The sequence below is a fragment of the Grammomys surdaster genome, unplaced genomic scaffold (genome assembly GCF_004785775.1).
Source record: "Grammomys surdaster isolate TR1022 unplaced genomic scaffold, NIH_TR_1.0 125849, whole genome shotgun sequence".
In the NCBI taxonomy this organism is placed as follows: Eukaryota; Metazoa; Chordata; class Mammalia; order Rodentia; family Muridae; genus Grammomys; species Grammomys surdaster.
This window is the reverse complement of record NW_021620675.1, coordinates 2,070,164-2,083,051: the sequence shown is the minus strand read 5'-3', so window position 1 is coordinate 2,083,051 and position 12,888 is coordinate 2,070,164. Positions and strand designations below refer to the sequence as shown.

At 39.9% G+C, this 12,888-nt stretch overlaps 1 protein-coding gene across 6 annotated transcripts in view; it reads left to right on the top strand.

Annotated features, from left to right (window-relative positions):
* Arnt (aryl hydrocarbon receptor nuclear translocator) overlaps positions 1-12,888 on the top strand; it is a 62,307-nt gene that overhangs the window by 16,845 nt on the left and 32,574 nt on the right. For 3 of the 6 annotated variants that reach the window (XM_028789642.1, XM_028789641.1, XM_028789640.1), the window contains exons 3-5: positions 794-838; positions 6,616-6,660; positions 12,483-12,527. In XM_028789642.1, coding sequence (XP_028645475.1) covers positions 794-838; positions 6,616-6,660; positions 12,483-12,527 — 135 coding nt within the window. Of the gene's footprint in view, positions 1-762; positions 839-6,615; positions 6,661-12,482; positions 12,528-12,888 lie in introns of all 6 variants that reach the window. The other 3 variants (XM_028789645.1, XM_028789643.1, XM_028789644.1) reach the window with 2 other exon arrangements.

The window sequence follows — 12,888 nt, the reverse complement described above, 5'->3', positions numbered from 1 at the left end:
ACCTTGAACTCAGTGGTATAATCAAGGTTGACCTTGATCTCCTGATCATCCTGTTTCCACTTCCCATGTGACAGGATTACTAGGTTTGTGCCACCATGTAGTTTTATGCTGTACTGGAGACTGAACTAGGGTTTCACGCATTCTTCAAATGAGCTACATTCTTAGACCCTGGGGGCTATTTATCCTTGTAACTCTTCCTGGTTATAGTACTTGCCTAGTGTACGAAAATCCCTGCTGGAGGGGGATCAGTTTTGCTGCTGCTGCTGTTCCCTCACTTCTTCATTTTGTGTTTTTGAAACAGGTTCTAATTATGTAGCTAAGGCTAGTCTAGAATTCATTATGTATCTGAGGGTAGCCTTGAACTCTCAGTCCTCATCACAGTCTCTGGATGGTGGGGTTATATATAAGCATGTGGCACTATGGCTCTTTTATTTTTTTATTTTTTTTTTTTGGTTTTTCGAGACAGGGTTTTCTCTGTGTAGCCCTGGCTGTCCTGGAACTCACTCTGTAGACCAGGCTGGCCTCGAACTCAGAAATCCGCCTGCCTCTGCCTCCCAAGTGCTGGAATTAAAGGCGTGCGCCACCACCGCCCGGCGCACTTATGGCTCTTTTATTGCCTAACTTTTTTGCATGCTATAACACTATGAAAACATGTATTATAGACAGGCTTTTGTTTTGCTTCTGCCCACTTCTCTTCCTTCTATTTAGGTGAGTACGTTGGCATCTTTGGTTAATATGTTTTACTTTCTATATTATCAATAGACTTAGAATATCTTTTGTTACCTTTCCCTAGGCTGGATTTTGATGATGAAGGAGAAGTGAACAGTAAATTTTTGAGGTAAGATTTTTGATTTTTTTTTTTAGAGACTTCTGATCATTGGGGTGGAGGGCTGGTTGTATGGCTCAGTGGGTAACAGCACTTCTGCCAGCCTGGTCTACAGAGTGAGTTCCAGGACAGCCAGGGCTACACTGAGAAACCCTGTCTCGGGGGGGAAAAAAAAGATTCACACTATCCGTAGTGTGTTCTTTGCCTCTTGTTGGTGGAACAAAATGTGAGCTCTCAGCTATTCTGCCACCATGCCTTTGCCTTCCCATTGGATGAATGTCTCTAGGACTACCTGCCCAGGGGAGATAGTGAGATGGACCTTCCTCATCTGGATATTGTGCCTGGATATTTAGCCTGAAAGTGTGTTGGCTTCCTACATGCATATCGTCCTGGCAGAGGCCAGAAGAAGGTGTTGGGTCCTCTAGAACTAAGGGTTAGTTATAGATGATTGTGAACTACCATATGAGTGTTGGTGTTATGAAGTATCCACCAGAGAATGCCTAGACATGGATTTGATCCAATAGAAAGTCTATTAGCCTGCGGGCAACTATACTGGTGTTTGGGATCCCTGTGTTATCACCGAGCCTTTCTCAGGGTGAGCTTTTAAACACAAAAGCATGTTCTGGGTTGTTGATATACTTCAGTTAACAAGAACAATTAGCCAGAAGCAGAGCTGCAGAAGCCAAAAAGTAAGGTCAATATATTTAGAATCTTTCCCAGAACTATATGGATTAGGCCTTTGTTTTAGTTTTGGCAGGTAGTGCTGTATACAAGCTGAGTTTCATAACCTGATCAAGGAATCAATTGTGCTAAGGTCTAGGGGCCTACTAAGGTCTGGGGCTGTGTTAATATTGGGAACTGACCCCAGGTCCTCTTCAAAGGCAGCAACTGCTTTTAATAACTGAACCATTTCTCCAGCGCTAAGATAGCTTTTTTTTCACACAGCTCTATGGAGAATGCCTTCTTCAGAGAATTCTTGATTATAGTCACATACTGTTACTGGAACTATGTTGTATGTCTGAATGGTACAGAGATAACTAGACTATTTGTCACTGTCAAATAATTTTGACCTTGAGTTATTACTTCCACAAAATCAAGTAGTCATAAGTTTTGTGACATTTTGGTGCCTAACAGACCACTATGTGACTGTGGTCTCATACAGTTATAATGGGAGTTTTACCTAGTGACATAGCTATTATAATTTGAGTATGCAAAGAATTCACCATTCATATTTCATCATTCATATCACAATAATGTTCAGCATTATTCACATGGTGGTGTTGCTAGTTGTATTTAAGTGCAGCATATATGTGTACAGTCATTAGCACTTGATTATAAAAAATCACTTATGTATTTACTATGCTACGATGTTTATTCCATTTTGCACTGTTAGTAATGAAGCACAGGATTTACTGAATGCTGGGGAAGCACTGTACCACTGAGTTATCTCTAGCCCCTATTATTATTTTAGAGTGTGCCCCCTTCTTATTGAATGACAAAGTTTACCGTAAAATATTGTATCACTGAATTGCCGGTTATGTGAAACTTAATTCCTAATAGTTGTTTTTACTTGTCCTGAAAAGTTAAAATGTAGAATTGGGAAAAAAAAAATACTTGCAAATCATGAATCTTAGCAGTTAGATATCTAGTCGATATCTAGAATATGTAATAAACTACAACTCTGACATAACCTTTGAAAAGTGGTTTAATACTTAAAATGAAGAGTTGTGGGAGTTGGAGAGATGGCTCAGCAAGCTCAAGTGCTTGCTGCTCTTCAAGAGAACTAGAGTTTGATACTGGAACCCACATTAGGCAACTTACAATCGCCTATAACTACAGCTCCAAAGGGTCCAGTGCCCTCTTCTGGCTTCCACAGACTCCCAAACATGGCAAAACACACACACACAAATAGAAATAAGTGTTTATTTATTCTAAGTAGAATTTGGTACAATTTAATACAATGTTTGTCTAGAATGCATGAAGCTCTGGGTTCACTTCCCAGCACTGTATAAACCAGGCATAGTGGATATTCAACCCTGGATACACTTAATCAGGAAGATGATAGGTTCAAGTTTGAGGTCACCCTGCATTATATAGCCAGACCTTGTCTATACAAAATTAAAAACAAAACAAAACAAAACAAAAAAACCCAACCAAGTATGGTATGGTGGTAGGTACCTGTAATTCCAGCACACGTATGAAGGCCAGAGAAAACTTGCAGGAGTCGGTTCTCTACCACCACTACCACCAAGTCGGTTCTGGGAACTCGAATCAGCAGGCTTGGCAGCAAATGTTTTTATCTGTTGAAATGTCTCACCATCTCCATTTTGTTTGACAGGAGTCAACCTGAAAATCATTGTGTAGTCTAGGCTTTTTACACAAACTTACTGAGAGCCTCTTTTTTTCTTTGTTGTCTCAAGCTGCCACACCCTAGTTTTTTGTTTTGTTGTAAATAGGTCTGGCTCTGTAGCTTTGGCAGGCCTGAAACTTTCAGAGGTCTGGGACTAAAGATGTGACCCCTAACACAGTATTTGTTTTTCCTCTTTTTTTTTTTTTTTTTTGTTTTTGTTTGGTTTTTTGAGACAGGGTTTCTCTGTAGCTCTGGCTGTCCTGGAACTCACTCTGTAGACCAGCCTGGCCTCTGCCTCCCAAGTGCTGGGATTAAAGGCGTGCGCCACCACTGCCCAGCTTTTCAGATTCTTTCTAATCTGAATAATCAGTAGACTAGAGCATTGAGGCATTTTATGACTCCTTTGAGTTAAGGTCTGTTTCTTCATGAGCTGCCTCTCTTGTTGGGAGAACAGTAATCACCTAAACAAATGAGATTACTTCATTAGGACAGGGATATTCAGACTACTGCTATATAACTGAGGGCCAATATTGGACTGAGGATCTCAAGGCCTTTGGGGAGGACACATTTCATCTTTAGGCTGAAGTGGTGAAAAGGAAGTGAAATGGAATGTCAACTAGAGAGGCTTCCTAGAAAAGGAAAGGGAAGTACAAAGATGTGGAGGCAAAACGGGAGGAATGTAGCTATTGGGAACACAAAGTCCTTGCTTGTAGGCTAGTCAGGATAGTAGGAATCCCACAGAAGGCAGTAGCCAGGAGCTTTGAGAACTTGGTGAACTTATTTTCAGTAGAAGAGTTAAGAAGTAGTCTTGTTTTAGTTTAATGTTTTTGTTTGTTTGTTTGTTTTACATCAAACATAGATTACTTTCAAAGTTGGTAAAAGCAAGTTTAAAAGTGAAAGGGGAAAAATGCCAAAAGACATGGATAGACATTTCTCCAAAGAAAAAAAATGCAAATAGCCAAGAAGCATATGAAGGGTCAACATTGCTAATCCTTTGGAGATATACAAGTCAAAGCTATACTGACAGAACATTTTATATCTGTCCCAGAGACCACTATCAAAACCAGAACAAAACAGGAGCTAAGTCTAGTGGCTGATATTCACCAGCCTTCCGTGGGTAGGGGGAACCCAGGGCTGCACAGTGAGGTGCTGTCTCAGAAAGATACAAGCAAACCCTGAGACAATAACAAAATTGCTAGAGAAGTGGAGGAATTGGAACAGTGGTGTCGCATGCCTTTAATCCCAGCACTTGGGAGGCAGAGACAGGCGGATTTCTGAGTTCCAGGACAGCCAGGGCTACACAGAGAAACTCTGTCTCGAAAAACCAAAAACCAAACCAAACCAAAACAAAAAAAAACTATGGAACAGTTGTACACTGTGGTAATATAAATGATGCAGTCACAATGGAAGATAATATGGTGCCACTTTAAAAGATAAAACCATTGTTATAGCTCAGGGTCACTTGCCTCACAAGCTCAAAAGGTTATATTCCTCATACTAAAACTTCGTATATTAACTTTTTTTGGTACGACTTTTTAAATTTTTTTTTTTATATGTGCCTTTTGCCTCCATATGTATATTGCACAGTGTGTATGGCTGGTTCCTAGAACTGGAGTTACAGATAACTGTAAGCTGCCAGATGGTTCTGAGAACTAAACATGGGTTCTCTGCAAGAACAACAAATGCTCTTAATCATTGAGCCATCTCTCTAACCCCTAAATTAATTAGTTTTGAGCTAGGTATGATGGCATATACATATAATCCTAGTACTTGAAAGGTTGATGTAAAAGGATCGCTGTGAGTTCAAATGAAGCCTGAGCTGCTCTCAAAAAACAGATACAGATAAGTAAAGCATAGAATGCCATTGAGGTGCACAGTGGGTAAAGATGCTGTTAAGCTTGATACTCCCTGGAACCCGCATTTTGTAAGGAGAGAGTTGTTCTTGAAAGTTGTCCTCTGGGCTGGAGAGATGGCTCAGCGGTTAAGAACACTGACTGCTCTTCCAGAGGTCCTGAGTCCAATTCCCAGCAACCACACAGTGTCCATCTATAATGGGATCCAATGTCCTCTTCTGGTGTGTCTGAAGGCAGCTGCAGTGTACTCATATAAGTAAAATAAATAAATTGATCTTTAAAAAACAAAAAAAGTTGTCCTCTGCCTCCATATCTGTCCTGTGGCTGCAAGCACAAGTTTGGTTTTGATGGCCTGAAGCTTGCTATATAGACCATGCTGACACTTGTGATCCTCTTTGAACTTGCATCCTGTATGCAAGGGTTCAGGTGTGCACCATTTTATATTTTCATACATATATATAAGGCATTGTATACCCCACCCCTTACCCTGGGACATCCTCTCTCACTAGTCCCCTTCCTCTTCCCATCTAGTTCCTCTTCTACTTTCATGACTTTTTTTGGAGTGGGACCTCATTTAGGGTTGCTTACTATGTGTGAGTAATTACTTACAGAAACATGCACACTTTTCTCGGGGCTACACCACTGAAGAAAATCTCTCCCAGCAACTACTAACTGCTTATAGATCCTCAAGGAGGTCTGTGGCTTTGTGAACTCCTCCCCTCCTCTATGCTAGGATGTTATGTAGTTTTTGCAGTCACAGCTATGGTGAATTCAAGAATGCATTGTTCGTGTCCTTTCAGAAGGCAGTGTTCCACAACAGTCTGCCTTTCTTTTAACTCAGATTGTTTCTGTCCCCTCTTATGCAATGGTCCCTGACCCTTGGAGGCGTTGGCTATCTCTTTCCGATCCTCCACCCCCTGGGGAGTCTTGCTCTGTTGCTCAGACCAGCCTCCTACACCTGGTTCAAATGTTCTTTTCCCTCAACTGCCTAAGTATCTAGGCTAAAAGAACTGCAGGCACATGTTACCACACCCAGTTTAGATCTTAAGGAGTTAAACAAATACCCATATTTATGATCCTGTTTTTCACAGAAGAATGAACACAGGAAAAATATACCCACACACTGTTCTATGGGTTTGTTTTTTTTTTTAAAGCTACAGTTAAAAACAAACTGAGCCAGGCATAGTGATTAACACCTGTAGTCTTAGCACTTGGGAGGCAGAGGCAAAGAGTCTGCAAATTCAGAGTGAGTGTCAGGCTAGCCAGTGCTACATAGCTGACCCCATCTCAAAAAACCACCCCCCCAAACAAACAAAAACACCAAATATATTCCCAACTTTAGGGCATTCGTGAGACATTTCATGTTTTCATCACATCATCTTGTTGTGTGTGATAACTGAGAAATCATAGATAGCAGCTCTTCATGTTCTTTCAGATGCTATTCACATCCGTTGCTTTGTGATGCTTGTCCATTATCTTTTCCCTGTTGAATAGTTTTACTTCTTTCTAGCTTTTATTTTATTTAGAGTGGAGTGGATATAAGTACAAGGGTTTAAATTAGTCTTTTACCTGCTCTTTTTTTTCAGATGTGATGAAGAACAGATGTGCAATGACAAAGAGCGGTTTGCCAGGTAACGTGCTAGAGTGCTTGTCCAGGTTACGGGGTCAAGCAGTCTAAAGGGTGGGTTTAAATTTTACTTAGGTGAGAGTGAACTTCTCTGTTTAGTTTCTTTCCTCTTCTGAAGAGTGTTGACTTGAAGCTAGTGGCGTATTTTAACATAATGCTTCTCTCATGTATGCAAGTTCTAGTAGTGTGTGTATTGTATCTACAGGAGCACCAGCGGTAGACTTCTTGTGTATATTTTATTATATTGGTACAAATACAGAAGAATTTTTATAGAAAATGGTTTATTCATTTAAATGAGTTCTTATTCTGGATACTAAACTTAAGTTTGTTTAAATAACTGCCAGAAGATTATGAAGTACACTAATTTTACTTATTAAAGAGTAATCATTCTCAACTCATATACTGGTTTTACTTTTAAAAAATTCTTGCTGTAGGTTACTCTTTAAAAAAGAGAGGAGGATGTCATGTGGATGGAGAGATGGCTTTATGGGTAAGAGTGCTGTTGCTCCTGCAGAGGACCTGAATTTGGTTTCTAGCATGCACATGATGGCTCACACCTCTTGTAACGCCAACTCCAGGGAGCCTTACATTGTCTTTTGGCTTCTGTTGATATCTAATGTGCATGATCATACATATATACAGATGTACACATATATGCATGCATACATACATTCATACATACATACATACTTACATACATACATACTTACATACTTGGGGAGCCAAGATGTTGGGTTCCAAGTATAAGCCTGTGCCCCTTACCACTCTCCCCATTACCTTCAACCGAATGAGTATGATATATCTCTGGAGAGAGACCAAAAAGGCACAAGTAGAAGGCTTAAGCATTAGGACAAAGTGCAAAGGGAGTATTTGCTTCAGTACAATGGCCCCAAACACCAAATGCACAATAAAAACTGTCTTGATTCATTGGACTTACGCAGGATCAACAAATGTTTATCCTAATTTCAGAACCACTCCCAAGAATTAACTCATTTTTTAGGAGCTGTGTTGGTGTTTGGGCCCCTTTTTGTATTATGTTTTCAAAACAGCTAGGGACAGAAAGGAAAGGAAAATTGAACTGAACATTTAACCTCTTATTAACCTCTTATTTTGGCAAGGGACTTTTATTCTCATATAAATCATTGGAAATAAGTAAATAAATCAGTATTCTTAAGCTCAAATCCTGTAAGTTTTCCCCTTACACACACACATACACACACACACACACACACACACACACACACACACACAATGTGATACTCATGTGCCTGTACTTATATATGTGCATCATATAGTCACAATGATAATAAATAATTAAAAATTTAGAAAATAGTGAGTTTTTGGCTGGGGAGATGGCTCAGGATTGAAAGTGTTTAACCCCAGAACCCACATAGAATGTTGATATATCCCAAGAGTCTGTAGTCCTAGTGCGTCCTTATTGGGAGACAGAAGAGAGAGACAAGGGAATAGCCACAAACACATGGCGCAGCTAACTTGGCGTATGGAGCAGTGAACAATAAGAGTGAATCTATCTCAGACAAAGTAGAAGGCATAGACCAACAACCGAGGTTGTCCTTTAACCATCCCATGCGTGCGCGTGTGTGCACACACACACACAAAATTGAGCTCGGAATCACCTCAAAAATGAATAACTTTATTTTTAAGTGTTGTATTTAATTAATTACTTTAAAAATAATCTATTTTATTTTTAATTATGTGTGTCTGTATAGATTATAGATAAATGGGTATATACATATGAATTTGGATGCCAAAAGAAGACATCAGGCTCCTGGAAGAGCAGCGAGCACACTTACCCACCGAGCTGTTTCTATAGCCCAATGATTACTTGCTTAAGGTTTTATTACATTGATTGACTGATTGATTGATTGTGAGAGAGAGAGAGAAACTATGTGTGTTTGTGACATTCCACATGTTGAGCTCAAAGGACAACTTCTGGGGTTAGACTCTTGCTTTCCACCTATGAGTCCCAGTGATGAAACTAGACTTAGCAGCAAGCACCTTTACTCATTGAGCCTGTCTGCTAGGTCTTTTGTGAGTACTTATTAACAGTATTCACTCACTGCTGAACCTGCCTGAGTGGGATCTACTTTGAGGACCATTGATCTAGAGAACCAAGAAATATCAGGAAGAGAAGTTATCTTTTAGACACAGTATTGGGAGTCTATAGAGTTGATTGAAAAGAACAGATCGGTAGGTAGTAGGTAAGTAATAAGTAGAAAGAGGGAGGGTAGATAGAATCTTCTAAACGATTAGGCCAGCTGTGAAATCATGAGTGTTTGGGCCCAGAAATATGGCCATGGCACTAGTAAACTAAAAAGCTAGGGAGTTTTTCAAGAGCAGTTTATCAAAACTTCTTGAAATAGGTGAACCCTTAAGGATGCAATAATCTCTAAAGGAAAAGTTAATAATTATTGATTTTTGAGTTACAATCTTTCAGATTCTATTAAGTCTAGCTATAAAACTTGTAATCTCAGTGCTATGGAAGTGGAGTCAAGATATTAGAAATCCTAAGTTAGGGACTAGAGAGCACTAGCTGCTACTTGCAGTGGACCTGGGTTCAATTCCCAGCACTCATCTGGTGGCTCACAACCATATATCATTCAATTCTGGGCAGATCCAGGGCCCTCTTCTTGCCTCTTTGGGCTTGCATGCGCATACATACATACAAGTAAAAATACTTCTATGCATAAAAATGAAAATAGGTAAATCTTTATTTTTTAAGTTACTTGGCAGCAAGGCAGTGATGGTACACACCTTTAATCCCAGCACAGAGAGAGGCAGAGGCAGGCAGAAAGATATCTGTGAGTTTGAGCCCAGTCAGGTCTATAGAGTGAGTTCCAGGACTACATAGAGAAACTCTGTTTTGAAAAACAAAAAGTTATTTGGCTATGTAGTTCAAGACCAGCCTTGGCTACGTGAGATCCCCAAAAAACAAGGTCAGATCATCATTAGGGCAGGCACAGGCCGAGTCCTCAGTCTCTTGATTGAGAGTCTAGAAAGCCATAAAACACAACCTGGATTATTTAATCTGTGTATGTCCTATTCTGTTTAGAAATACTGGAGTAGAGGGGTTGTGTGACTCTTACTACTACTAATAAAAGGAATTTTAAATGATTAACTTCAAACAAAATGTATTTGTTACATCAGTAGATGTTCAAAAGCTAAAAATAGGTGAATTTACTGATCTTTTGAAAATGAATGTTTTGTTGTTAAAAACTATCTAGTGCTTTTTTTTTTTTTTTTTTTGGTTTTTCGAGACAGGGTTTCTCTGTGTAGCCCTGGCTGTCCTGGAGCTCACTGTGTAGACCAGGCTGGCCTCGAACTCAGAAATCCGCCTGCCTCTGCTTCCCAAGTGCTGGGATTAAAGGCGTGCGCCACCACCGCCCGGCTGTTAAAAACTATCTAGAATAAGGAACAGGCAGGTGTAACTACTCTGTTATCTGTCTTCTCTTCAGCATATGTGCATACATTTTACAGTCTTCATAGCTCTCTGCAGTTTTATCTTTTTTAAAAAAAATTCTTATTTTTAACACTTGAACAATTTTATTTGAGTTTAAAAGAAGAACAGAGTAGGTAAGCTGTAAAACATCAGCCACTGGCTGGAGGAAGAGAATGGATGAGAGAGGAAAAAAGGCCATGTCATTTTAAGCTGGCCTGGAGATGAGACATTGATGGGCAGGCAGCCGTTGGTGGTGAGGGAGGCTTTAGAGACAGAGTAGAGAAGCCCAGAATGTTGATGAGAAGGAAGCATGCTTGGAAAAGACATAGAACCCCCCATCCCCACCCCACCCCTGAGATAGAGCCTCTCTCGGTCTTGGACTGCGCTCGGTCGACTAGGATGCTGCTCAGTGAGCCCCTGGGACCCTCCTGTCTCTGCCTTTCCAGTGCCAAGATTGTAAGGATTTTAGTTTCTATTTTATTGGAATTTTTCCATATGTTGATAAAATAACAACAACAACAATAATTTACTCGGTTGCAAATCCCTAGGCTCAAGCATTTCTCCCTATTTCATCATCACAAGTAGCTGCTGCTTACTATATCCATCTTAAGGTAGAGTCTTTTTTTTTTTTTTTTGAGATTTATTTATTTATTTAATGTATATGAGCACACTGTCCTTGACACACCAGAAGAGGGCATCAGATCTCATTACAGATGGTTGTGAGCCACCATGTGGTTGCTGGGAATTGAACTCAGGACCTTTGGAAGAGCAGCCAGTGCTCTTAACCATTGAGCCAACTCTCTAGCCCTTAAGGCAGAGTCTTAAGAAGTTATTTTATTTTCATGCTTGGCTTTATTATCTTTGTTTATGTGAGACAGTCTCTCTGGCCTGTTACTCAGTTTTCATGTTCACAAGTGTTCTACCATTGAAATAATGCTTTTTGTCATTGTCTTTAAAAGGTTTTTAAAAATTTACTTATTATTTTTTCTTTATTTGGTCTTGCCTACATATATGTTTGTACAGCCAGCATGTGGGTACCCGGTATCCATGGAGGACAAAAGAGGTCATCAGATCTTCTAGACCTAGAGCTAGAGACTATTGTAAATTGCTGGAAATTGAACCCAGTTTCTCTGGAGGAGCAGCCAGTGTTCCTTATCTACTGACCTATCTCTCCAGTCCCATTGTTGTCATTTTTAATAGCTGAGGCTTTTTGGACTGTTAATATACCTTACTAGATAATGTATTTGAGGCTTATCTCTCTTAAAATGAGTACTGATATACTGAATTAGCTAGTACCTTGTTTTTTCAGTTGTTTCTCTCTCCCCTATTTGGGGGTTGGGTATTGAGACAGTCTTTCTACATTGCCCTGGTTATCCTATGTATCTCTGTGTATGCCATTCTTGACTTGAACTCCTCAAGTGCTAGAATCGAAGGCACACACTACCATGCCTAGCCCCTGCTACCTGCCACCCATTCTTAAGTGTTTTGGTTTTTTTGGGATTAATTTAGTGAAAACCTTTGGTTTTTTTTTTCAAGGGAGGAGGGATTGATACTGGTTAAATTATAGAAAAAGTACTAGGGTGCCTGAACCAGAATTCATTAGATTAGGAGTGTGTCAGTGATAGAGAATATGCAAGAACTCTAGCTCTTGGTTTAAGGATGTAATTTCATGAGTAACATCTGGTCATGGTCAAGCTAGATGACTCAGTGTGTGACTTTTATCCCATGCCTGAGGTCTCAAGTTCTAGCTCTAAGTTCTTCATCACTGGGTGAAAGAAGAGAACCAACTCGCACAAGTTGCCCTCTGACCTCTGTGTGTACTCTGTGGCACACATGGAAAAGCACACTGACACACTAAATATTACATTGGCAAAAACAGTCTTGTCATAATTTTTCGTGTGTGTGTGTATGTGTGTGTTAGGAAATTATATTTCTAATCCGTTGTTTGAGCTGTGTAATTTAGTCACTAATACACAGTAGCGAATGTGAATAAGAGTTTCTTCCCAGATGCCAGCAGTTCATAAGAATGATAATTCAGAATTCCCTGGTTAGTTCTTGTTCACCCTCTGTATCTTTGGTTTCTGTACAGATTGTTTAACAAAGTGTTTTTTGTGTTGAGATTAGTTTCTAATTGGCCTTGACTCTTGGTCTTAGAAGTTACTTCTTGCAGAAATACAATTCTATAGATTCAAAGCAAGGTTTCTACTTGTATGGCCATTTCCTCCCTTTTCTCTGTATCCATTTCATTTCTTTTCTTTCCTTTCCATTTTGCATTTCATTTTCCTCCCTCACTTTCATCTGCCCTTTCTTCTTCCTTTCTTCCTTTTTATTTTAATTTTCGCTTAGTTCATCAATTCTGTTTTTAGGTCGGATGATGAGCAGAGCTCTGCGGATAAAGAGAGACTTGCCAGGTAGGAGCTGTGTTGTTTAGCATGAAGCAGATGCTGCCTTCTTACCCTCTGTCTAACCCATCTTTTCTTTCCCTTTCTGTGTTTTCTCTTACTTGTGGCAAAGGAGGACATGAGGTTTTACAAGTTGGGGTATAATATGAACTTTGGCTTCCCCATCAGGAAGTGGGTGAATTAAGCCAGATGTGGTGGCTCTTTTGATCCTTGCATTCATTCGGGAAGCAGAGGCAGGTGGAGTTCTATAAGTTTGAACCCAGCCTGGTCTACAAAGAAGTTCAGGACAGCCAGGGCTACACAGAGAAACCCTACCTGGGGTTTGGAGGGAAGAGTAAATTGGTGTTCATTTTGAAAATTTTTATTTTTT